Source organism: Anas acuta, chromosome W (genome assembly GCF_963932015.1).
Source record: "Anas acuta chromosome W, bAnaAcu1.1, whole genome shotgun sequence".
Classification (NCBI taxonomy): Eukaryota; Metazoa; Chordata; class Aves; order Anseriformes; family Anatidae; genus Anas; species Anas acuta.
This window is the reverse complement of record NC_089016.1, coordinates 27,269,626-27,296,257: the sequence shown is the minus strand read 5'-3', so window position 1 is coordinate 27,296,257 and position 26,632 is coordinate 27,269,626. Positions and strand designations below refer to the sequence as shown.

The following is a 26,632-nucleotide window of genomic DNA, read 5'->3' as shown; positions in this document are numbered from 1 at the left end:
CTTTCTTGGTGCTGTTTGAACCTGTAGGAGTAAGCATTTTACCCAAGGAAGTTGGGTTTCTAACACTAATTTAGTTAATTGCTTCTTTAATGTCTGGTTCATTCGCTCCACCTTCCCAGAAGAGGAGGGGTGTCAGGGGGTGTGAAAATCCCACTCACTCTCTAAGGCCTGCTTTAACCCTTGCAGTAAAGCTTTACACCCATCCAGTCACGTGGTCAATTAGGACAAACAAGTAACTCAGTAAAGTTTACCTGTATACTTTGGAAAGGTCAAAGCCCTGGCACCCATCCCCCTCTAGATGGTTTACAGAAGACCTTTTTATTTACTTTTTGACATATGGTACATCCTCTGCATATGTGCTTCCCTAAAGTGTATATTCCTACACAGACGTACTTTCTTAGCACAACATCACACATTGCTTGCACCTCCCAATGACTCTTTTGATGTAAAACAGTTAATATTTGCCTCATTATCACTTTATTCAGCATTTCTCTCCCATCAGGGAGTATCCATTTTCCTTCAGACTTCGTGGCTCCTAATTCCTTAAAAAAAATCTTTCTTTTAAAACTTTTTAGTTCTTTCTTAGTTTTCAACAATTCCCTGAATCCTCTCTGCATTTATTCTTTGTTTTCCTTCAGACATTAGATGCCTTAAATACCTGACTTGTGTTTCTACATATTGTAATTTATTTTTCAATACTCCCAAGCCCTGCTTTCCCAGAAAGTTGTATAGCTTGTTAGTAGCTTCCTTCACAACTCTGTTCTCCTGTCCTGACAATAAAAGATCATCCACATATTTGTAACAGTAATACCTCCTCGGGAGGTTGTAATTGCTCCAAAATCTGTTCTAGAACTTACCCAAATAGATAGGTGGCCCTGTAAACCCCCGAGGTAAAACCGTCCATCTGTATTGTTGCTTCCACCCCCATTTCAGGGTCTTTCCAGTCAGAGGTGAGTATATCTTTGCTCTCGGGGCCTGAGAGCACTCCATTAATAATTACTCCATTAACTGTTATTCCAGTCTAACAATTTACTAGTTGAATGCCCAATTTCATCATCAAATCCCTTCCCAACAAGTTAGTCCCTGCCTTGGGTACATGCAATAATTGCCCAGTGATCATTTTATCCCCTAGTCTCAGCTTGGTATCCCCCAAAAGCGGCACTGTTTTCCCAGCCCCTTCGACCCCCATCACTTTTTAGGGTTTCATTAGTTAATTTAATCCCTGATACTTTACAAGTCAGTAATGACCTAGCTACCCCAGTGTATTGGGTTTGATGGCAAGGTTCGCGGGGGGGGGGGCAGAGAAGATTCCTCTTCACGAGAAGAATCCAGAAGCCTCCCCGTGGCAGATAAGGGACAATTTCATCTGGCCCCAAAGGGGCCCACTGCTGCCCAGAGCCAAGCCATGAGCAACACAGTCCCTGCCTCTGTGAGAGCACATCCACGAAAACAAACAAACAAAGAAACAAACAAAAACCTGCTGCTCAACAGCAGCTGGGGGAGCAAGGAGCGAGAAACCTCCCTGCAGACATCAAAGTCAGCGCAGAAGGAGAGGGAGGAGGCTCTCCAGGTGCTGGAGCCGAAGCCCCCCTGCGGCCTGTGGCTCCTGGTGGAGCAGGCTGTCCCCCCCCCCATCCCCCTTCCTGATGCTTGGGAAACTGACCAAACACCACAGCAAATATACCAAAACTTCTAGACTGTTACTTAGATAATGCCTACATCCCCTTTCCCTGCTCATTCAACTTCAAACAGCTCTGTCAAATGCTCTATACCACACCTTTTACACCTTCAGTAACCTTTTTTTTTTTTTTTTAAACACTTCTTTCTATTTTTCTTTCTCCAGCCTGTACTTTCACCAAAGTCTCAGTCAAGGGCCAACTTAATTCCATACTTTTCTCCCTCCAGGATGCTAAAACAACATATCAGTATACCATATTTCATCCCGTTTTCCTTCTCTCCTCCTTCTTCCACTCCGGATATTCCTATTCGAAGTGGCCAGCCTGGCCACACTTAAAACATCTTATCAAAGCCTGTCCCTGCTAGGATTCAGGCCACAACACAGGCAGCCTTCTTTGCCTGCCATTCCTTCATCTCTCTTCCTCTCCTTTCCATCCTGGCCCTGACTCCCCCTGAAGATTTTCTTCCTCTTTCTCCAACCCTCTGCCTCACTACCTGCTGCACTGTCAATACCATTAGTTTCGCTCTCTGCTTTTCCTTCTCATCTCCCCTCCGGACACACACCTCCAGGGCCTCCCGCAGGAGGGTCCCCCAGTCAGTTCACTACATCCCCCCACCTTCTGAAGCATTTTCTGCATATTTTTCCAGGCTTTAATCACACAATGAACTTTCAAGAGCCCTTGGGATACCAGGTCCTCGGGATTCATCCCCGAGTACTTTCTCATTCTGACCCCAAGTCTCTCATATAATTTCTGTGTTGCACACTATTATTATTCCAGCCAGGATTGGCGAGTGGGTATTTCTGCCCTGCCGGTATTACCCCTGGTCCTGGAGGATGAGCTCTTTCCCATTCTTGTATAGCAGCTCTCCTCCTGATCATTCCCATTTCTTTCCCTGTAAACAACATACTTACAGGCATAATTCCCTTCCCCAAGAGTATAAGTCAGGTCGTAGGAACTGGTCTAATTGTTCAGCTAGGCTGTTGGGGTCCTCGAATAAAGACTTCCTCTCCTTCTTAAAAGTCCTAACCTCTCTGCTGGTAAGGAGGGGGGGTAGTTCACCTAAGAGAATAGACAGTTAGTGTTAGTACTGTTAGTATCAGGGAAGGCAAAATTCTCAATATCTCTTCTACCTTGTTCTAATTCTTGCCAGAGCCTAGAGTACGATCCTTCTTTAGGGACAGTGTTAATTACAGTCCCTGTCTCCCTTCCTGGAGTGACTGCTGCTGCCACCAGTTCAATATTAAGATTATAGGGAGCATAACTTGGCTCCTTCTCCGAAAAAGGAATCTTATTGTTTACACATAAATTTAAAGCCTGAATTTTCATCAGACCCGTATTTTGGCCAAAATACTGCTGTTTCCTTAATTGGTTCTTTTGTCCAGACTGATACACAATATTTAACCTTTTTTTTTTTTTTTTTTTTTTCTTCTTTTATCATCTCCTCTAATTTTGGGATTATTTTTCCAATTTCTTATCATTCTTCAGGAAGAACATTTGGTAGGCACTCCCCCAGGGATATCTCCCTGTCCCCTGGAACTCATATTTCCCATTTTTCCTAGCCCTCGTCAGTATGTTCCTACAGAAATTTCCCTTCTGCAGGGTACCACACACTAATGTTCCGATTCTGGAAAATGGGGGTGTACTGCCAAACTGTACCGTGCAAGGGTTACCACACACCTATGAGTTTACCAGATTCCCTGGTGTACTGCCAAGCACTTCCCCGTGCAAGGATTACCGTACACCAAATTTCCCTGGTGTACTACCCAGCACTTCCCTGTGCGAGGGCTTACCGTACACCAAATTTCCCGAGACTCTTCCTTTCTCTCACACTTTCCTTTCTCTCACACGTCCGTCTCTGGCCGCGCCCTTCGTGGAGCTACAGAACCGCGGATCAGGACTCCACACTCGCTTCGTACAGAAGTACGTCTCACTCACACATCACACAGAGTCTCACCCAACCCCCAAGGCAATACTTAATATTTCTTACCTTGGTCTGTGCACAGAGTTACCAGATCGATTCTTAAAAACCCAGAGTGCCTACCTTCTTCCTTTCCCTACTACTTCACGGATCCTGCCTCTTTAATCAGTCTCAGGCCCTCTGTCAGCTCTCTGCAGAACCACCACCGTGGATGCACAGGACCGCTGAAATCGGCGGGGCATGCCTTCCTGCTGCTGCGGCAGTGGGGCTCCTCAGTAGGTGACTGGATCCCGGACGAGCCCCCAAATTGTGAGAAACACTCCGTAGCCAATAACTTAGGCTCAGGCGAGGATCTCAGTGAAATAGTCATTTATTCGCAATTGCAATGGCAGGAACCCCACAAGCAGGAGAGCGCACCGACTGGTTCCAAAACACAGTTTATATACTTTTTGATGACAGGGTAATCAAATCATTACCCATTGACTGGGTAATCCAGGTTCACAATCTGTCTGATGCTTCACAGACAATGCATGGCCTTCAGTTCCCGGCCTGTTAAATCTCAAATTTCTTTTGATGTTTTTACTGCTTGAAGGGGTAATGTTTCTTCACTTATCTGACTTGACTTAACACCGTGATTTTCACCTAATTGTCCTAAGGAGTCTGGTTGTCTGCATTTTACAAGGTCGCCTGCTAAGCTTTCTTATCACTGTAAGCATATCTCAGTACCACATTCCTTCCTTCTAAACAATGTAACTCTGCAAAAACAACATTTCTATTCCCACAGTTTTATTTAATAAACGTTTGGAGATCGAGCCCAGCCCCACAACGCCCCGAGGGAATGAGGGGGGGACACGAAAGGGAACCAAGGGCAGCGGCTGCTGCGGCGGACCGGGAGGCGACGAGAGGGCTCCGGAAGAGGCGGTGCTGCCTGGGGAGGGTTCCGGGGCGGCGGGCGGGGAACAGCAACGGGACGGGAGCAGGGACGACATCGCTGGGGGAGCGATGCTGGCCCGGGCAGGACCCGGGCTGCTGCGGGTAGGCACGGGCACCGCTGAGGGGTCGGGGGACAGTGTGTGTGTGGGGAGAACCCCAGGGTAACGGAGCTGGGGGGCGCCGAGTGGTCCGTGAGGGTCCCGGGGTGGGTTTGTGGTCCCCCACCGCAGGTGGGATGTGAGGGAAGGGGCTGGGGGGTAGCTCCAGAGCCGGGGTGAGTCCCCCCCCCATGAACAGCCGTGGTGTGCACCCGTGTGCCCTCGGGCTGCTGGCTGCGAGCCTGGAGGAGGAGGAGGCGTGGTGGTGGTTGCTGGCAAGGGGCTGCCCGCCCGTTGCTGGGCTCCATCTCGTGCCTCTCGGTCCCACAGTGCGCCCAGCAGCTGAAGCGTTCAGCGTGGCTGGCCCCGGCTCCGCAGCGGTTGAACTCCAGCCTGCCCTTGAACATTGGGGTGCTCTTCGTACTGCAGCAGGAGGCTTGGGTGGTGGAGAGGATGGGCAAGTTCCACCGAATCCTTGAGCCCGTAAGGAGCTGCTTTTCTGCCCTTCTGGGTCCTGCAGGTTCCTGTAGCTGTGGCAAGGCACATGCTTTGCAAGAGGATTCAGAGGATGGTCAGAGTACCCGTGCTTATTCTGTCAGACTGTGATTCTTTTAGGTGCTCGTAGACTAATTTCCTTTAAAGTTGTGTGTTAAAATCAGTGAAAAACCTAAGCTCCCCACATGTGTGAAGCATGTTTGCTCAGCCTGAAGCATCTGCAGCATGTCACGTACTTGGGTTTTGTTTGCACATCTCTCTAGGTTGTCTGAGCTCCCTGGGTAGGAAAACCTCTGCCTGGCTTCAGGGCTCAACTGTCTAATCCCACCTTTTTCACAGGGTTTGAATTTCCTCATCCCTTTGCTGGATCGGATTCGTTATGTGCAGAGTCTCAAAGAAATTGTCATTAATGTCCCAGAGCAGTCAGCTGTCACCCTAGGTAAGGAAAAGTTTCTGTCTCCTGCCCCTTCCCATCCCCTGCATCTGCAGTGAACAAGGGATAGTGCAGGGACAAGAGGAAATGTCCCAGGCTCCTAGAATCACAGAATCAAGGTTGGAAAAAACCTCCAAGATCATCTGGTCTGACCATCCCCCTACCCTCAATGTCACTCACTAAACCATGTCCCTAAGCACCACATCCAACTTTTCCTTGAACACCCCCAGGGACAGTGACCCCACCACCTCCCTGGGCAACCCGTCCCAATGCCTGACCGCTCTTTCTGAGAAGAAATGTCTGTGGACCCAGATTTGCCCATGCCTATGACACTATGATCAGCAAAACCAGGAGGTCCCATGTGCCCCTCTGGGGTGCTCCACTTCTTGCTGTGATGAATACAGCAGGCAATAATCAATTTTTCGTATTTCAGAAATTTTCATGTGTTGAACCAGGAAAAATCTCCACTGTGTTTTTTGCAAATGACATGCAAAGATTTTGGATCTGGTTGGTGGACTTGTCTGTTATAATTCTAGTATTAAGTTTCTTTTTTTCCCCTCTTAAATCTTTTACCTGTTAAGGTAGCTACAGCATGAAATGTTTTGATCTTGACACCTGAGGTTTCTGGTGTATTTAAAAGTCAAAGTGAGACACTTTGTTGAGAATGTAGGGATCCTTTTTACAAAACATTTTACTCGAGGAGATCTATTTCAGCTGATCCCTCTCTCCATGCCACACTGTTGACAACAGGAAGGAGAGGGGCAACCATGCCCAGCTCTGCTAATTCTATCAGGGGAAAGGGGGGCTGCTATGCCTTTTCTCTTCTGTTTCAGTAAACAGGATGTGTCATTCTTTTACTGGTAGATAATGTCATGTTGCAGATTGATGGAGTGCTCTATCTGCGGGTTATGGACCCCTACAAGGTACCGTCCCTGCTGTACTGAGGCCCAGCTTGACCCTGGAGGCACGAGGCAGCTTGCAGCTTCCAGCCTCCAGCACCCATGGCTGCACCCTGCAGGCTCTGCGTATGCAGCCTCACCCAGCTGGCCACTGTGGCTAGCCTCTCTCAGCTCCATCTCTCTAAGATGCATGCTCCAGCCTCTGTTGGGCTTGCTGTGCTCCACAAGCAGGTGGGCTGAGCATCCCCTTCTCCAGGACTGTTCTCTTGGAGGAGGAGGTTGATGGGGCTGTCTGTGTCAGGTTTTTCATTTTAGTACAACCTTTCCTCATCTTGCCTATGTGGTGGTTTTACTCAGGTGGGCAGCCGAGTTCCACCATGGCCACTCTCACTCCCCCTCCTCAAAGAGGAAGGGGGAAAAAATACAACACAAAGAGCTCGAGGTTTGAGATAAGGATGATTTAATTAAAGGGAAAAGGGAGAGGGGGGAAAAAAAGGAAAGAAAAAAAAATAAAGCAAATGCCGCACGGAAGCACAGAGAGAGAAAAGTAGTTACTGTCTACTTCCCGTCAGTGAGAGATGTTGGGCCACGTCCTGGGAAGCAGGGCATCAATACGCGTAGTGGTTGTTCAGGAGGACAGATGCTTCCACCATGAGAGCCCCTCCATGGCATGGAATATCCCTTTGGTTGGTTTAGGTCAGCTGCCCTGGCGATGTCCCCTTCCTATCACTTGCCCACCCCCAGCCTGCTGGCTCTTGGGGGCTTGGAAGGAGTCCTGATGCTGTGCCAGCACTACACAGCAATAGACACAACACTGGAGTGATATCAGTACTGTTCCAGCTACGAGTGCAGAGCACAGCACTGTGTGGGCTGCTGCAGGGAAAGGTGACTCCATCCCAGACAGACACAGTACAACCTCTTTCGGGGTCCCTTTCAGCACCGCCACTTACTCTCTTGTTTTTGCTTTTGCTCCCCAGGCCAGTTACGGGGTGGAGGATCCTGAATATGCCGTGACCCAGCTGGCCCAGACCACCATGAGATCTGAACTTGGCAAACTCTCCCTCGACAGATTATTCCGGGTGAGCAGGGGAGGTGGATACCAGCGCTGCCAACATCTGGCAGCATCTCGAAACCCTGCGGGGCCTGTACAACCAGGCTGATATGTATAACACTGAAATGCCCTTTGCTTAGATGGCTTCTGGCTTCCGTTTCAGTCAACCTGTTTGTGAATCTTTGGAGATGGGTCTTGCTTTGGATCTTTTTGGCCAATGTCCAAACCCAGCTGGTGTGACTGTGTCTCTCAAATCAGCTACTCTTTGCTTAGGCCCAGTGATGAGTGTCCTGGCTGACCTGGTTCAGGGGGGCTGTAATCCTCATGCTGCATTTGTTGGACAGAAGCAGGAGCTGTTTGTGTTCCTGGAACATTTCTGTATCCAGTTGTAGACTAGATGCTTGTATCAGCAATTTCAGTTTTGGGCACTGCCCTTTCTAGGAGAAGGTGACCCCTCCGAGAGATGTGGAAAGCATCTTGCCCTGCCCTACACTCGTGGAGTTGGGGATTTTCTGGTTGACCTTTGCCCATGGAATGAGGTGTCTGTTTCCCTTCTGTCACTGTCTTACGCTAAGCACCTCTTCTTTGTTCTCTGCTGTTTCTTTTGTGCCTGCCAGGAGCGTGAGTCCCTCAATGCTAACATAGTGGATGCCATCAACCAAGCCTCAGACTGCTGGGGCATCTGGTGCCTGCGCTACAAGATTAAGGACATCCACGTGCCCCTCCCCGTGTGAAGGAATCTATGCAGATGCAGGTTCGGCTCTCTGGGTGGGTGATGTGGAATGAGAGGGAAGTTTCCTCTTCCATGAAGCATGGCTGTTCTCCATCCAGAGCTGGCAGCACTCTGGGCCATCCTGCAGGGAGGGAAGCGTGTTGGAACTTTGGCTGCAAATACACAGCTATTGTGTAAATAATCCCCATTCTTTTTCTGCAGTGGTGGCCCCTGCCTGGTACATGCAAGCTCTGCCAGCTCCCTTTAAAATCCCTGGGGCCTGCTGGGCTCTGCAGGAAGCAAAACTCAGAGCTGAAGGTCTCCCCTTGAGGAAAGTGGGATGCCAGAGCCTAGGGCAGGCATGGAAGGGGAGGAGGGGAAGCAGGCTGGCCTGTTAGATGTGGACCAGACTGAGGAGGGTTGTGTGGGCTGGTGGGTGCTCTTCGGAGCAGTTTCTGTGAGCTGGTGGCGCCCAGTGGCGTTACAGTGAGTGCCCCACATGGAGTCAGCGTGGCATATTGTGAGCAGTATGCCTGGGACCAGGGCAGCATGGTATGTTGTGGGTTGGGCTCACTACTGCAGCAAACTGCATCTGGGAAGCAGAACCAACCCTTGCTGGGGATCACTCAGTGTTTTGTAGCTGTTGTCTTACCCTTTGCTAAGCTCTGCTTGCCCAGTAGGGACATAGAAGTGTCTTTGCTGCACTTGCCCCATGGGTGGGATTCCCCCAGAGTGGCTGTGGCAGGCAGGCATCTGACTGTTGGGAATTGGCATACAGGACGTGGACATAAGCAACCAGGGGTAGGCCTTAGAAATCTCAGGGCCTGCTGTAGCTGAGCAAACCAAGCTGCCAGAGTAACTGTGAGAAGCTCCCACGGCAATGACTCCCACATCACCCAATTAAGGAACTCAGAAAATATTGTTATCAGCAGCTGGCCTCAAGGACTAGGTCTACGCGACCGTTAAGCACAAAGGGGGTTGTTTTCCTAACTTCTAATCAAAAGGGGGGTTCTTTTCTTGCAGGTGGTGTTATTTTCTTAACGGTTTGTCTGAGTACTCTTGACCAATAATCTTGTGTGAAACACTGTCCACCCCTGTAAAGTTCACTATAAAAGTTGGGCTATTCGGGCAATAAAGATGGTGAAGCATGATCTGACTCTGCTGGTGTCTGTCGTGCTTTCGTCCGTGCTTCGCAACATCTGACCTGTGTTTGCAGGTGGAGGCAGAGCAACGGAAGCGTGCGACAGTGCTGGAGTCAGAGGGGATGCGGGAATCTGCTGTCAATGTGGCTGAGGGGCAGAAGCAGGCCCAAATCCTGGCGTCAGAAGCCGAGAAGGCTGAGAAAATCAACAAAGCTGCTGGTAGCTCCTTTGGCTAGAACATGCCTTGAACACCAGGGGTTCTGCACCCCTCTGTATTGAGGGGTGATGCTTCCTGGGAGCAGATTGCACTGCTGTGAGCCAGACTGCCTCAGCTGCTCTCATTCCTCCCTGCTGGGACCCTTGGACTGTGCTGCAGCTGGTGTTGCTTCCCCACAGCCTGGGGCAGCAGGAGAGGCGTTGCAGGACAATTGTAGTGCTATTGTTAGGGAAAAGGAGGCTTTGCATGCACCACATTTTCTTGATATACTTCTTGCAAGCGTGTTGTCACAGTTCTGATGTGCTTTGTTGCAGGAGAAGCCAGTGCCGTGCTGGTCAGGGCCAAGGCCGAGGCCATTCAGCTCCTGGCGGCTGCCCTGGCCCAGCAGATGAGTGAGGGCTCCTTGGGGCAAAGCTTTGGTGCCAGCACAGGAAGATGATCCCGAAGCTGGGGTGGCACCCAGCTTTCTCACAGATGCCCCCTGGCATCTTAGTGAAGAGTTTTGTTGACACCTGGGGCAGGCTGGGGGTGTGGGCACGGCTGAGCTCTTGGTGGTGCCTGGCTCAGCCTCCTTCCTGATGAGCCTTGACCATCTCTCCGCAGCATGGCAGCGCAGTGACCAAGCTCACTGTCCAAGATGCAAGCTGCGAAGACTCAGGATGAGATACCCCCAGCCCATGGGGACCCCCAGCACGGAGGTGCTTAAGGCAGAGCAGGCAACCTCCAGCTAGCGGGGCCTGAAGGACACTGGACACATTGATGGTGCAGCACCCGCGAGAGTGGGGACACTCACTCAGGGCCTGCCGGGCTGCGGGGAGCCCTGTTCTGCTGCCCTCCCCAGTGGGACTCTGTTCTTCTTCCCTTGGCCCTACTTTTGTATTTGGATTTAATCATGTAATAAATAGTACTGGTGCTGCAGCTCATCCTCGTGGTGCTCAGGGCTGTGTATTGATATGGAGGGATGCAGCGTGAGATGATGTTCATCCCAAGCAATTTGGGGGCCGGGACAGTCTGCAAGAGGATTCCTCTGTGGGACTGTGGGCTGCTTGTCCCCGTGGCTGGATTTGCATGCAGCCTTGCACAAGGCTGGGCTTCACCTGCTTGTGCGTGGTGGCTCGAGCTGTAGCTGCCATCCTCAGGGGTCGGGGGTGCACTGGGTACTGGTGCAGCTGGTGTCAGCTGGGGGGAACGGTGGCTGGGGGTCGCTGTCGCCTCCACCAAGCCTCGCGTTGCCACTCCTGGGTGCTTCCAAGGGCAGCGGAGGCCACAGGTAAGCGAGGCCGGGGGGCGGTGAGGCTGGGAGGCCGGAGGATACCAGGGGGTGCTGGGATGGTGAGGAGGGTGGGGGAGCGGTAGGTGAGGAACAGGGGAGGCTGCAGGGTGGCTTGCAGGGGGAGTGGGGGCACGGGGATGGTCCGTGTGGGGGTGGTTGGGGGCACACGGAAATGGGCAGGGATTAGACAGTAGGCTGGGGGCGTGGGGGGGCAGCAGAGGGGAGTTAGGGTACTGGGAGGTGGCTGGGGGTGGCACGGAGTGGCGGCAGCACAAGGGGCATTGCCCGGGACTTTACCTGGGTTTGTGCAGGGGTAGGTTTGTAGGGTAGCAACTGGAGGGACAGTAGAGTACAAGGGGTGGGTACTGGTGAGGTAGCTGTCACCTGGCCCCAGTAGAGCCATAAGGGACTAAGTTTACCTGTTTTTCCCCATAGGATGCAGCGATGGCCAGTGCTGCTCTTCCTGGCCTTGGTCTGCTCTCTTTTCTTTTTTGCTGGTATCAGGCTCTTCATGAGTGGTTTCCTCCTCACCTGGATTGAGCTTCCCAACAGCAGTTCCTGCTCAAACCCGCTCATGCCACCACTGTGGGACAAGCAGAGCCTCCTGCCAGACTCCTGCTGGCTGCCCCAGCGCTTTCCCAAGGCCATGCTGGTCATCATCGATGCCCTCTATTTCGAGTCTGCCAGGTTTAACCCAGCCAAGGTAAGCCTGTTGCCCTACGAGAACAAGCTGAGTTTCCTGCACCACCTGGCAAGCTCCCAGCCCTGCCATGCCTGCCTCTACTGCTTCCGAGCTGATCCTCCCACTGCCACCAGGCAGCACATCAAGGGCCTCACCACCAGCTCGCTGCACGCTTTCATTGACGTGAGCAGCAACTTTGCCACCAATGCGATCCTGGAGGACAACCTGCTGGCACAGCTGGTGCAGAACGGTACATGTGGTGTCTGGCCAGGAGGGGAACATGGAAAATGCTGGTCAGCATTCACATGGGACCTTTATTTCTCTCTCTTCCTCAGGAAGGGAGCTGTTTACCACACCTCTATCCCTCAGCTATTTTTTTTTTTTTTTGCTCTCACACGGATGTCAGTTGTCTTGGCCAGAGCTGTCATGCAGGCTGGGTTTCTCTGGCTTGTACCGAGAGTAGGAAACAAATGGGAGCTTGGCTAGGGTTTCTACAAAGATGATGAGAAAGCAGGTGAAAGTGGTTGTACAAGTGGTGACTGTCACAAGGTCACCACCAGGAGTGGCTTTGAGAAGCCAAGGGCATTGCCAGTGGGTTCTGTTTGCGGTCGGATGATAGGCCTGATGGGGGCAGAGCTGGGGCAAGGTATGTCATGGGGGCATCATGCAGGGTGTCTGCAGCTGTCACCACTTTTTCTGTGTAATTTGGTGCTGCCTGGGTGTGCTGTAAAGAGCTTGTTTAGGTGGGATGACATAGTAGAGAGAACTGAGCCTGGAAAAGAGAAGACTGAGGGGAGACCTCATCAATGTGTATAAATATCTGAGGGGAGGGTGTTTAGAGGATGAAGCTGGTCTCTTTTCACTTGTGCCCAGCGACAGGACAAGAGGCAACGGGCACAAACTGAAGCACAGGAAGTTCTGTCTGAATGTGAGAGGGCATTTCTTTACTGTGAGGGTGACAGAACACTGGAACAGGTTGCCCAGAGAGGTTGTGGAATCTCCTTCTCTGGAGATACTCAAAACCCACCTGGATGCCATCCTGCACAATGTGCTCTGGGTGATCCTGCTCAGCAGGGGGTTGGACTGGGTGATCTTCCAAGGTTCCTTCCAACCTTGGCCAGTCTGTGATTGTGTTACCCAGAGATTTCCTTCTAGGGCTCAGTGCAGCACAGACATCAGTCACGCCCGTGCCTGGGGTGAGGCAGCAGTGCTGGGCTGTCAGCTTCCCTGTGCATGAGAAAGGAGGGCACATGCAATAAATCATCAGAGGCCAAAAACACTTGTAGAGCCTGCTCAGGGGGATGGATCCTGCTTCCATGCTGAATAGGCTCTATGAAAACGCCAAGGGGTGGCTGGTGGCAGACAGGTCAAGGACAGGCAGAGTGAGGGTGATGGAAAGTTGCCAGGCTTTTGCCTTCTCTTTTCTGCATATGAAGCCCCATCACTATCATGTTTCAAGTTTGAGCCCAGGATTTTAGTTCTAGGTCGCTTTTGAGTGTGGGTTGGAGAGGAGCCAGTGCTCTGGAGCCTGACCTGGATCTGCTTGGGCTATTTGCACTAACGTGGGTAATGGCATGCTCCCTGCTCCCATTAATTCCTTTCTTTCTGCTTCAGGAAGAAGAGTGGTCTTCGTGGGTGATAACACTTGGGAAGGATTCTTCCCAAAGAAGTTTTCACAGAATCACAGAATTTCTAGGTTGGAAGAGACCTCAAGATTATCGAGTCCAACCTCTGACCTAACGCTAACAGTCCCTACTAAACCATATCCGTAAGCTCTACATCTAAACGTCTTTTAAAGACTTCCAGGGATGGTGACTCCACCACCTCCCTGGGCAGCCTGTTCCAGTGTCTAACAACCCTTTCAGTAAAGAAGTTCTTCCTAACATCTAACCTAAAACTCCCCTGGCGCAACTTAAGCCCATTCCCCCTCGTCCTGTCACCAGGCACGTGGGAGAACAGGCCATCCCCCACCTCGCTACAGCCTCCTTTGAGGTATCTGTAGAGAGCAATAAGGTCGCCCCTGAGCCTCCTCTTCTCCAGGCTGAACAAGCCCAGCTCCCTCAGCCGCTCCTCGTAGGACTTGTTCTCCAGGCCCCTCACCAGCTTCGTTGCCCTTCTCTGGACCCGCTCAAGCACCTCGATGTCCTTCTTGTAGCGAGGGGCCCAAAACTGAACACAGTACTCGAGGTGCGGCCTCACCAGAGCCGAGTACAGGGGGACGATCACCTCCCTAGCCCTGCTGGTCACACTGTTTCTGATACAAGCCAGGATGCCATTGGCCTTCTTGGCCACCTGAGCACACTGCTGGCTCATATTCAGCCGACTGTCCACCATCACTCCCAGGTCCTTCTCTGCCTGGCAGCTCTCCAACCACTCATCTCCCAGCCTGTAGCTCTGCTTGGGGTCATTGCGCCCCAGGTGCAGGACCCCGCACTTGGCCTTGTTGAACTTCATGCAGTTGACCTCAGCCCATTGGTGCAGCCTATCCAGATCCTCCTGCAGAGCTTTCCTACCCTTGAGCAGATCGACACATGCGCATAGCTTGGTGTCATCTGCAAACTTACTGAGGGTGCACTCAATGCCCTCGTCCAGATCATCGATGAAGATATTAAAGAGGACCGGCCCCAGCACCGAGCCCTGGGGGACTCCACTAGTGACTGGCCTCCAACTGGACTTGACTCCATTTACCACGACTCTTTGGGCCCGGCTATCCAGCCAGTTTTTAACCCAACGAAGTGTGTGCCAGTCCAAGTCAAGAGCAGCCAGTTTCTTGAGGAGAATGCTGTGGGAGACGGTGTTAAATGTCTTGCTGAAGTCAAGGCAGAGCACATTCACAGCCTTTCCCTCATCCACCCAGCGCGTCACTTTGTCATAGAAGGAGATCAGGTTCGTCAAGCAGGATCTGCCTTCCATAAACCCATGCTGACTGGGCCTGATCGTCTGCTTGCCCTGCAAGTGCCGCAAGATGACTCTCAAGAGGATCTGGTCCATGTGCTTCCCTGGTACTGAGGTCAAACTGACAGGCCTGTAGTTCCCCGGGTCTGCCCTCCGGCCCTTCTTGTAGATGGGCGTTTTTCCGCTTGTATTTCTTCCCTTCTTTCAAGGTGAAGGATCTTCACACTGTGGACAATGGGATCCTGCAGCATCTCTATCCAACTGGTAAGCAGCTCTTCCCCCGAGGCTTGGCTAGCCCTTTATCTTATGCAGGGGCCCTTCTGTGTGGGACTGTGGCCATGGGGCTCGGCAAGCCCCATGGTTGGTGATAACATCAGACTCTTAAGGATGAGGCCATCAGGAATATAAAAGAGTTTAGAGGGAACAAAGAAGGGTGATTCAGGAGACTCCATGCAGTCTCCAGTTTCTTGTTCTCCAGCCTTTAAGGCATGGAAGTTGCTGGGTGTTCACTGTTGCCCGGCAAAGTTGTTGACCAATGAATAGTTAGTGGAAAAGTGCTGCTGTGGGGCATAAGGGAGCCTGTCCTCAATATGGAGATGCAACAGGAGAATGAAGTTATGCCCTTCTTATAAATGAGGTCTCAACTCAATCTGAATTTTGTAATATTTATAAACCAAATATTTCTAAAAGGTATAAAAGCTATAAAAGGCAAGTAAACAGCGCTGGGTGTGTGGGGAGTCTACGCTCCACCAACACGCACACACGAACATCAAACATTCTAAATATACAGAACATTGCTTTACATAGTAAACCCAAGTACACCTATACACATGTACAATCAGAAAAGGTAACAAATAATCCTTTAAGTTCCATGACTTAACCGTCTCCATTTTCCATTCCCTTTGAACAATATGTCTCGCTTTAAGTTGTCAAGCAACTCGGTCTTCAGGCCTTATGTATCCCGTTCTTCCTGGATCGAAGAAAAGCATATCCATCTCCTTTTCAAGGCCAATAGGGCCTGGGTCAAAAGGCACGTCCAGGTCACCAGGGGGCGTAACAGCAAAAGCCTTCGATGGCTGTAGCAGCAGAGGGGCCGATGGCGTAGCAGTCACATCAGTAAAGGAGCCCGCAGCTCCCTCACTGTCTGGCAAACCACACGTTTCTGACTGTGGTCCCACAGGGCTCTTTAAGGCCTCAGAGACTGCTCGCCAGGTGCCGAGCAATCTCACTGCAACCTTGTCGTTTTTAGTTGCAGAGTCCCACACCTTGACATCGATTTGGTTCCATGTTTCAGGCTCATAAACTGTCCGATTGTTAAGAAGGAGTATAAGCTGTAAGGTTACCAGGACAGTCTTTGTTCCTAAGGACGTATGATTCCCCATAATGCGCAACTGCTTACCAGCGAGGGGCAGTTGTGAACACCAGTAAATATTGACACCCCCCTTTTCTTGGAAGTTCAGAAAGGTCAATTTGCTACTGTTGCCCAGGCCCATGGCCTTTTCCACTTTGACACAGTTTTGGTTTGGGGGCATTTTGGGGGTTAGTCTGGAGACAAAAATCACATTGTAAAGTTGTTTGAGTGTTTAGTTATATACAAGCTTACCTTCAAGAGGAATTTGCCTGTCTGGAATCAGGGCTCCCTCAGTTGCTACCTCGCCTTCTGCTGCTTCTTTTGCCTCTCTGTCCGCCAGATCATTTCCTTCCTCCAATTCTGAGCTCACCTTCTGGTGTGCCTTAATGTGCATGATTGCTACCTTTTCAGGCAGCTGAACTGCTTCCAATAATCTCATTATTTAGTCCAGGTTCTATTATATCTTTGCAAGTGGTAACTGCATACCCAGCATGTTGTTTTCTGCTGATGACATAGCTGCTCCCATATTTCCACATCATCACAAGGAGTGTCCTTCAGATCTGGATGGCTGGGGTAGGTCTCCAGGCAGTCATGGTGTACTGGCTCCCCTTGGTTTCTGCTGAACCTTTGTGGGGAAAGCCAGTGACCACCTTTCACTTCCAGCACTGCAGACACTGTGTGAGACACTAGCACAGTTATTTTCTGGCCCAAGGTGAACTTGTGTGCTTCCTGGATATTTAGCACCACTGCTGCAACGGCTCTGAGGCATCCTGGCCATCCCTTGGCGGCAGCATCCAGCTGCTTAGAAAAATCTGCAATTGCCCTTCGATATGGGCCCAGGTCCTGTGCTAGTATTCCCAGGGCAATCCCCTGTTTCTCATGGGAGAAGAGGAAAAATGGTTTATTCACATCTGGAAGTCCCAGAGCTGGAGCTGACATGAGAGCCTTCTTTAGTTGGTCAAAGGCTCGTGTGCCCTCCTTTGTCCATTGGAGGTCCCTGTTCCCATTCGAAATGAGCGCATACAGCGGTTTTACAAGCAATCCATAATTATAGATCCACAATCTGCACCTCCCCGTCATTCCCAAAAAGGTTCACAGTTCTTTTATTGTCTTGGGTTTCAGGGTTTGACATATCACTTCTTTATGATCTTTCCCCAAGGTCCGTTGTTCGGCACTAACCTCATAACCCAGGTAGGTCACCTTCTGCTTTACCACCTGAGCCGCCTTCTTCAACACCCTGTACCCCTGGAGTCACAGAAAGTTTAGGAGGCTTACCGTCCAGGCCACACATGCTTCTTCTGTCTGGGTGGCTATTAAGAAGTCATCTATGTACTGCAACAGCCTTCCTTCTCCTGATGGGACTTCCCAGGTCTCCAAGTCCTTTGCGAGTTGTTCTCTGAATAAGGCGGGTGAGTTCTTAAAGCCCTGAGGCAACCTTGTCCATGTGAGCTGTGTTTTGTGCCCACTCTTAGGGCTTTTCCAATCAAATGCAAAGATTTTCTGGCTGGCTTCATGGAGAGGGAGGCAAAAGAAGGCATCCTTCAGGTCTAAAACAGTAAACCAAGTTAGCTCTGGTGTTAAGCATGTTTATCAATTATTGGGCTAATTCCTTCTCTATCTTCCTTTTTCAAGGGGTACTGTTTAAGTGCATTTTTCACCTTCCCTGGTGCATTAGAAGATCATAGTCCGGAAAACACTTGACTTAGGATTTCCTCACTAATTTCCTCTTTGGTCTCAATAGCTGTCAATATCAAACTCAACACTTCCACATATCTTTGATTATTTACCTCCAGAATAATCTCCCCATTTTTAAATGAAATGGTTGCTTGTAATCTTTACAATAAATCTCTCCCTAGGAGTGACTCCGGGGAGCTGGGCATGTATAGGAACTTGTGAATGCCCCACATATTTATATCTCAATGGTTTGCAGAAATATGATATTTCAGATTGGCCAGTTGCCCCCTTCAATACAATGTAATCATTCCCCACTGGTACTAATGCTTTATTTAAAACTGAATATGTTGCCCCTGCATCCACCATAAGTTCCACCTCTTTTCCCTCTTTCCCCAGCTTCGTTTTTATAACCAACTGATCTGCTGGGGTAGATTCCCCCAGTCCTCTTTAGTTGTCTTTTGCATGTGCGACCACCACCTCCCTTCTCCGGTTACCTTTTCCATTTCTATTCTGTTCTGGGCATTCCTTTTTCCAATGCCCAAATTTCTTACACAGGGCACATTGCTCCTTGCCTAGTTGGGGCTGTTCTTGTCTGGGCCTCCTTTTTCCTTCTTCTCTAATAACTGCTATCAGCCTCTTCTGCATGTTTAATTGAGGAAGATAAAAGTCCTCTATCCTTCCAAATTGCCCTGTGTGCATGCACCACACCAAAAGCATATTTCAAATTTGTCCAAATGTTTGCCAGCTCAAAAGCTCTTATCAAGGCGATGATTTCCACCTTTTGGGCTGATGTTTGTTACTGCATATCCTGTGAGGCAAAATCCCTGGCAGATGAAGCTGCTGCCATCTATATACCAATCCTCCGCATCTTCTAGGGGTGTTTCCTTTAAGTCTGGTCGGCTGGAGTATACTGTGTCCGTGGTCTTGATGCAATCATGAATGGGTGATCTGGAAGCTCTGTTACTGAGGAAAGAGCCTGGGTTCACATTATTAGTGCCGAAAAAATGTAGTGAACTAACAGTCCATTATACACATTCCTTTTCTTCTTCAGTAGCTATCATTTGCATATTGCAACAGTGTCCCCTTTTCCCGAAGGGGTCTTTCAAGCTTCAAGATCACAGTTCCCGAATATGGTGGGACTATTCTTGAACCCCTGTGGTAACACTGTCCAAGTAAGCTGAGTTCTCTGTCCTCTATTATTATTTTCCCATTCAAAGGCAAAGAGTTTCTGGTTTTCAGTTGCCATGGGTAGGCAGAAAAAGGCATCCTTTAAATCTAGTACCATGAACCAAACTTGACTGTTTTTCTCATTTTGTAATTCCAATCATTTTTCCCAATTTAAATTTCAAGTATTGCAAAAAAACGCCTTTTCCTGTTGGCCAGTTGTTCCTATTACATTTACAGACTAATTAACACAGAGAAAGAAGCTCCCATAACCAACAAAAAATTCAAGCTTCATTTCTTCATTCCCTAGCTTTATTTCAACCAGCGGACCTGCTAGGCAGGTTCCCATCATTCCTCACTGTTGTAAGTTTATCCTGCAACCTAATACAATTTCTTTCCAATATCAGGGGCTGATTGCCCTAGAAAGAGGCTAACCAATTGCCTCTGTTTGTTTTCTGAAGCCAGGTCCAAATTTTTATTATTTTATTTTATTTTATTTTATTTTATTTTATTTTATTTTATTTTATTTTATTTTATTTTATTTTATTTTATTTTATTTTATTTTATTTTATTTTTTCTTTGAAAGTTCTCTGAGCGGTCCCATTGGCAATCTGAGCTCACACATGAACTCAGGTTGTTTTAAGAGTTAGCTGCTTTTCTGTTTCCATGACAACTCTCTTGGACCCATCATGGTCCCTCTGCCCCAAAGGGCTCACACCAGTGATTTTGAGATCACAGCCTCCTGTTGAGGCGGAACTTTTAAACATTCCTACATCCTCTTTCCCTGCTCATTCAACTTCAAACAGCTCTGTTAAATACTACATGCCACACCTTTAACACCTTCAACAACTCTTTTAACCCTTCCTTTATCTTTCTCCAGCCTGTACTTTTCCCATGCCAACACCAAAGGCTCAGTCAGGGGCCAACTTAATTCCACTCCTTTTCCCTCTAAGATGCTGAAACAACATATCAGTATGAGACATTTAATCCTATTTTCCTTCTCTCCTCAAAAACAACATTAATTGCAAGATAGTGTTATAGTCGATTGATCCATAAAGTGGCCATTTAGTTTATATAGTGGCCACCGTTGATTGCAATACTTAGTGAAAGTCCTCTCGCTATCTGTGCCCCCAGTTCTAACAATATCCTTCGAATGTGCCAATATGCACCCAAGGAGGCTTTCTTTAAAACGTCTTTGTTTTGGATAATACTCATTTCCTTGATTTCCCATTCCCTTTTATTTATTTATTTATTACTATTCCTTACTAGTTACTGTCCTTTGTTTCAATTTCCACTCAAACCTTTTTACTGCGTGTTTTTACTATCTTTTCCTAATCTTCTTCCCCAATGTCCCAATTCTCTGGGATTAAACTCTTCTTCCCACATACAAACTTTACTATTTCAGATTATTAATGAGCCCCGTTCCAATCATAAATCCTTGGGACTTCAGGAAAACAGCTGAAGCACTCAGCCTTCCATCTTCTAGAAAAACGTTACCACCTTTTCCATAAAAATTTACATTTCAACAGGACCGAATTTCAAGCCAAATGCCAATTTTTCTTATGCACTTTGTTAGGAAGCCCATACAAAACAAGGAATCACTCCTGTGTATCCGTCAATAGGGGGGTTTAAAAGGGTATTGACGCCTAAATACATTCGCTCTTCCCCTTCTTACCAAATTCCCAGGGCTCAAGCCCGAACCACCAAAGAAATGACTCTCTCAGTTCTGCTTTGACAATCAGTCAGCCCCCTCCCCCCCCAGTACTTGGGAAACTGACCAAACACCACAGCAAATACACCAACACTTTTCAACTGTTAGTTACTTAGATAATGCTCCTGCCTTTTTCTTGTCACACTCAAAGCATTTAAGAGCAAAAATAGGATCACAAGATACACCGCCAGGCCCATATATTAGGCACCACCAATCAAACCTTGGATAAAACAGCACTTCTTTTTGGTCTGTCACGCACTTTGTTCGTCTCTGCCCACTCCCCTCGTGGAGAATACGGAACCGTGGATCAGAACTCCGCACTAGTTTTGCAGCGACACTGCGTCTCACTCACACAGCACAATCGCGCAATCACACAGAGAGGCCTCTAAGCACATCTCATTCATACCACAAGAATATAATTTAGAATGATAACCAACCAAACAAGTATTCTCTCTGACTGTGTTCTTCGTGGACTTATTCCACTTTGTTTTCAAACACTTACACAAATACTTTTGACACAAAATACCTGGACATTTAAGAATAAGACATACAATTATTAACACTCCAATTAGTGTCCCTCCAGCAGATGAAAATATTACCCAGGTAACCTTGTCACAATTGTGAGAGGCCCGCTTGCCCTTCTCCTGCTTCTTATACAGTCATTAGTAGGTCCGTCCTGTCTCCCAAAACTGGGGTGCAGCAGTAACCTTGGATTTGCTTGATCTGCTCCCAAGATCACTAGCGGCTTCTCTATCAGTCATCAAATCCCCCTTGACCGCTGCTTTAAATAAAGTCTCAACTTAATGTGAATTAAGTAATATTTATACTTATAAAAGGTATAAAAGGCAAGTAAACAGCACTGGGTGTGTGGGGAGTCTACGCTCCACCAACACGCACACACGAACATCAAACATTCTAAATATACAGAACATTGCTTCACATAGTAAACCCAAGTACACCTATACACATGTACAATCAGAAAAGGTAACAAACAATCCTTTAAGTTCCATGACTTAACCGTCTCCATTTTCCATTCCATTTCTTAATTACAAACAAGTCTCCATTTTCCATTCCCTTTGAACAATATGTCTTGCTTTAAGTTGTCAAGCAACTCGGTCTTCAGGCCTTACATATCCCGTTCTTCCTGGATTGAAGAAAAGCATATCCATCTCCTTTTCAAGGCCAATAGGCCTGGGTCAAAAGGCACATTAAGGTCACCAGGGGGCGTAACAGCAAAAGCCTTCGATGGCTGTAGCAGCAGAGGGGCTGATGATGTAGCAGTCGGATCAGTAAAGGAGCCCGCAGCTCCCTCACTGTCTGGCAAACCACACGCTTCTGACTGTGGTCCCACAGGGCTCTTTAAGGCCTCAGAGACTGCTCGCCAGGTGCCGAGCAATCTCACTGCAACCTTGTCATTTTTAGTTGCAGAGTCCCACACCTTGACATCGATTTGGTCCCATGTTTCAGGATCATAAACTGTCCAATTGTTAAGAAGGAGAATAAGCTGTAAGGTTACCAGGACAGTCTTTGTTCCTAAGGACGTATGATTCCCCGTAATGCGCAACTGCTTACCAGCGAGAGGCAGTTGTGTGCGTAGGTCCGCTTCTCTCAGCTGGAGCTTCTCTCCAGCTCCAGTGCGCCTGTTTCCATCAACTTTCAGTAGGAGCTTCTTTGAGTGTTTTGCTGAGTTTGGCCGAACCTATCTTCATGGGGTGATCAATGTGCCTTTTCTTGTCCTGGTCTCTGTTCTGCTAGCCTGTTCCTTTTCATTCCTTCTTTCTGCTTCTTTATTGATGACAGAACTTCATCACATCGTGTTGCCTTTTTTATCTTGAGGGCAGGCTCCCCTCTTATACCCTTCTCTCCACAGCAGTTCTTTTCAAAAGCAACTTTTCATTGTTCAAAAAACTTTGCATATAACAACAACAGCAAACACCCAGCAACTTCCATGCCTTAATGCCTGAATAACAAGCAACCCCAGACTGCATGGAGTCTCCTGAATCACCCTTCTTTGTTCCCTCTAAACTCTTTTACATTCCTGATGGCCTCATCTTTAAGAGTCTGATGTTACCATCAACCAGAGGGCTTTCCAACCCCCATGGCCACACTCCCAAATCTCCCCCTTCTTTATTAATATCAACCATTTTCTCGACAAGAATTACCACTCCATATATAACACAATATTACTGATTGTGGAGTCAGCTTTCTGTGAGTCATTTTGGTGTGCCAGGCAGGAGACACTCTGCTCGGCTGTGGGATCAGTTGCGGAGCGGCCCCCCCTAGGTGCACCCTGAGTATTTTGTTCGGAGGGGACTCCACTCTCAGCTGCTCACCACAGGCCTTGAAAAGGAGATGGATATGCTTTTCTTCGATCCAGGAAGAACGGGATGCATAAGGCCTGAAGACCGTGTTGCTTGACAACTTAAAGCAAGACATATTGTTCAAAAGGAATGGAAAATGGAGACTTGTTTGTAATCAAGAAAAGGAATGGAAAATGGATTCTGTTAAGTCATAGAACTTAAAGGATTGTTTGTTACCTTTTCTGATTGTATAGGCATACTCGGGTTTAGTATGTAAAAGCAATGTTCTGTATATTTAGAATGTTTGGTGTTTGTGTGTGTGTGTTCGTGCAGTGTAGACTCCCCACACACCCAGCGCTGTTTACTTGCCTTTTATGCCTTTTATATTTTTTAGACCTTTTATAAGTATAAATATTACTAAATTCAGATTGTGTTGAGACTTCATTTATAACAAATTGGTGATCCCGACGTGATCTTCTTGGACTCTGGATCTGTGACCAGTAAAGGGAGGTGCCCCACATAGTGGCCCTTGCCGATAGCGGTGCTAGAGTCCAACAAGATTTCGAACATAAGAGGCAAGTAAAGAACCAAGAGCTCTTATTTTGTAACCCGTAATTCTGCGCACGAAGACCTGAAGGAAGATACCGTTCGGTTGGGTGGATTCGGTTGTGTGACTATGTGTAGGGGTGTAACTGAGAAGGAATTTAGTTCTTGTTGAGGGATTTTTGAAACAGCAAAGATCCCATGGCTTGCTGCAGCTTGATTTAAAGATCAAAGCCGAAATTTCTAAGTGACAAAGTATCCTTTATTGTCAGCACTGGATGCACGGGGGATCCTTCCACCTAACGTGTATGTTCGAAGTGACAAACCATCTCATATTTATACAGCAAAGCAATGAATATTCTATTAACACCTATACATATTCATTACCTAAACCCGCCTACTCTCGCTTCGTATGCTAATTAGCTTATCAGTCCTTGCGCTTGCGCAAAGCCTCCCAAGAATTGTGGGCAGGGGTCTTCGGGACGTGGGCAGTGGTCTTTGGGAGGAAGACCGTAGGTCTTCCTCATGGTGTACTTTTCACCTTTTGCTAAAGAATGCCAAGTTGGCTGAATCAGTTGTTTCCCAGGCCGCAGGAATGCCGAGTTGGCTCAAGTTAGCTCAAGTTTCAGCCTAACTGAAGGTTGACAGATAACGGGATGTTTCACTTAACAAGATGCTTCAACATAACAGAAGGTCGACAGATAACAAGATATCGTATATTTTGTTCTCATTACATTTTTAACTACAAGATTTATTCTATCCTAAAGTGAGTTTATACAACATCAATATAATGAAGTTATGTCATCAATAAAAAAGTAGAAAGAAGGAATGAATAGGGACAGGCTAGCAGAACAGGGACCAGGATGGGAACAGGCACATTCATTGCCTCATGAAGACAGGTTTGGCCAAACTCAGCAAGCCGCCACTCGCCGCCGCCGCGGTAGTCTCCACCCGCCGCTGTGACCGTGTAGAGCTTCTGATGGAAGTGATAGGCTAAAAATCCCATTTTGCAGCTGGCTGAGCTGAACTGTGCCTTTAAAAGAAGGTCCACTTCTGCAAAGTTGTCACCACCACGTAGGAATCAACAGAAGTTTGGCCAAACTCAGCAAACCGCTCAGAGAAGCTCGTACAGAAAGTCGCTGGAAATGGGCGCACCGGAACTGGAGAGAAGCTCCAGCTGAGAGAAGCGGACCTGCGCACACAACTGCCCCTCGCTGGTAAGCATTTGCGCATTATGGGGAATCATACGTCCTTAGGAACAAAGACTGTCCTGGTAACCTTACAGTTATTCTCCTTATTAACAATCGGACAGTTTATGATCCTGAAACATGGGACCAAATTGATGTCAAGGTGTGGGACTCTGCAACTAAAAATGACAAGGTTGCAGTGAGATTGCTCGGCACCTGGCGAGCAGTCTCTGAGGCCTTAAAGAGCCCTGTGGGACCACAGTCAGAAGCGTGTGGTTTGCCAGACAGTGAGGGAGCTGCGGGCTCCTTTACTGATCCGACTGCTACATCATCAGCCCCTCTGCTGCTACAGCCATCGAAGGCTTTTGCTGTTACGCCCCCTGGTGACCTTAATGTGCCTTTTAACCCAGGCCTATTGGCCTTGAAAAAGAGATGGATAGGCTTTTCTTCGATCCAGGAAGAACGGGATATGTAAGGCCTGAAGACTGAGTTGCTTGACAACTTAAAGCGAGACATATTGTTCAAAAGGAATGGAAAATGGAGACGGTTAAGTCATGGAACTTAAAGGATTGTTTGTTACCTTTCCTGATTGTATGTATGTATAGGCATACTCAGGTTTAGTTTGTAAAAGCAATGTTCTGTATATTTAGAATGTTTGATGTTTGTGTGTGTGTGTTCGTGCAGTGTAGACTCCCCGCACACCCAGCGCTGTTTACTTGCCTTTTATGCCTTTTACAAATTTTCCTTTTATAAATATTACTAAATTCAGATTGAGTTGAGTCTTCATTTATAACACAGCTGACTTCCCAGCCCAGGCATGGCACTGAAGTTCATCTGTCCTCCCACCTGCAGATGTCTCAGTGAGCTCTTGTGATTCCCACTTTGTGGGCCTGGTGCTAAACTGACAGCTGAGGCTGTCCACAGCTGTGTGCTTGGCAGTGGTGGGGAAAGGAGTGGGGCTGCGGTCCCACTGTCACCTCTGGCAGGAGGCACTTGTCCTAGTGTGCTGAGCTCTGCCATGTTGGGCCTCTGAAGGGACGGGCTGGTTGGGTTGGGGCAGGGTTTGCCCTCAGCTCTGCCTCCTTCCCTGCTAGGTGACAATTAAGTGGTTTTGAACTGGAAAGCTTCTCAATATGGGATTGTAGGGGATAGATTTGCACCAGTTTTTGCAAATAAGCAGCTAAAGGCCAGGTTGCTGCCTGCTGAGGTTGTTGTTAAGCTGTAAGCATATAATGTACTGAGCTCTTGGTGTTCTTTGCTAGTTCCCTCTGCTGCCTCCTTGCCTCTTCGATCCTGGCAGCCTGAAGCTGAGGTCTGTCATGGGATGTTTGTGGAGCCAGGGAGCTGGCAGATGAACAGCCCAAGTAAACGTGTGGCCTGTTTTACCACTAACATAAGATGTGGGGGCAATGTCTGGAGGGTGCTGTCCACAGGTGTGTGCATTTTTTTTTCCATGACAGGGAACCTCCTGCCAGAAGCGGAGGTTCTCCAGAAGATCAGGTTGCTTTTTCTCACTGGGCGAGATACGCAGTTCCTGGAGCTGAGGAAGCACAAGGAGGCCTTGCTGGATTTCCAGTGCAGCTTGCAGGTCTCACCAGGTGAGAGGCTTTTTTGGGGGGAGGAACAGAAGGGATTCTCACTTTTTTTTCCCCCGGACTGCTTTGCTATCTCTAGCAGGAAGATCTCATGATTTATGTCATGTTTATTTAAATACCAAGGACTAATGTAGAGCTACTAGCAGTGTTAGGTACTTGAGGTGCTCCTCTGGAGCCTGATCAGCTTACTGCTAGAGAAACAGACCAAAACTATTGCTGGATGAATGCATCAGAACCCTGCCCACAACCAGTACCCTGAGACAGTTTGAAAGTCGAAAATCTTGGGCACAGCTAAGGCATGGAATGTGCTGCTACAGGGGTGACCTGTGGGCACCCGGACCAGCCGCTTCTGCTCAGTGCTCCAGTGGCACTGCAATGCTGTAGGGAGTAGGGATGTGAGTTTTGGCAGGGTCTGCCAAACCTGCTGGTTCCAGTCTTGACCAGGGTTCCCTCCCGGAGCCTTGCACTGGGACTGCAGACCTTCTTGCAAGGAAAACCCCAGCCCAAGCAGAGGAGTGGCTGCCTGTACTGCAGGGCTGATGTCATCTGCCTTGGATTCTGTCCTGGCTGCCAGCCCTGGGGCTGATTAGAGCCTGTGGTACAGCTGGGAAAGTCCTCCTCTGTCACACCACCTCTCCTCCTCCAACATGTCTTGTAGGTGACCCAGCTGCTGGCTCTTA

General features: G+C 48.5%; 2 protein-coding genes across 2 annotated transcripts in view; one reads left to right on the top strand and one right to left on the bottom strand.

Moving 5' to 3' along the window:
* LOC137846711 (uncharacterized) overlaps positions 1 to 26,632 on the bottom strand; it is a 420,446-nt gene that overhangs the window by 275,152 nt on the left and 118,662 nt on the right. The gene's annotated exons all lie outside the window — the stretch shown is intronic.
* On the top strand, positions 105 to 10,500 carry LOC137846717 (stomatin-like protein 2, mitochondrial). The gene is given in 9 exon segments (XM_068664831.1): positions 105 to 4,632; positions 4,959 to 5,111; positions 5,463 to 5,562; positions 6,421 to 6,479; positions 7,433 to 7,534; positions 8,124 to 8,225; positions 8,228 to 8,260; positions 9,435 to 9,579; positions 9,892 to 10,500. Coding segments are annotated over 9 exon segments (852 nt in total). The 5' UTR covers positions 105 to 4,599; the 3' UTR covers positions 10,017 to 10,500.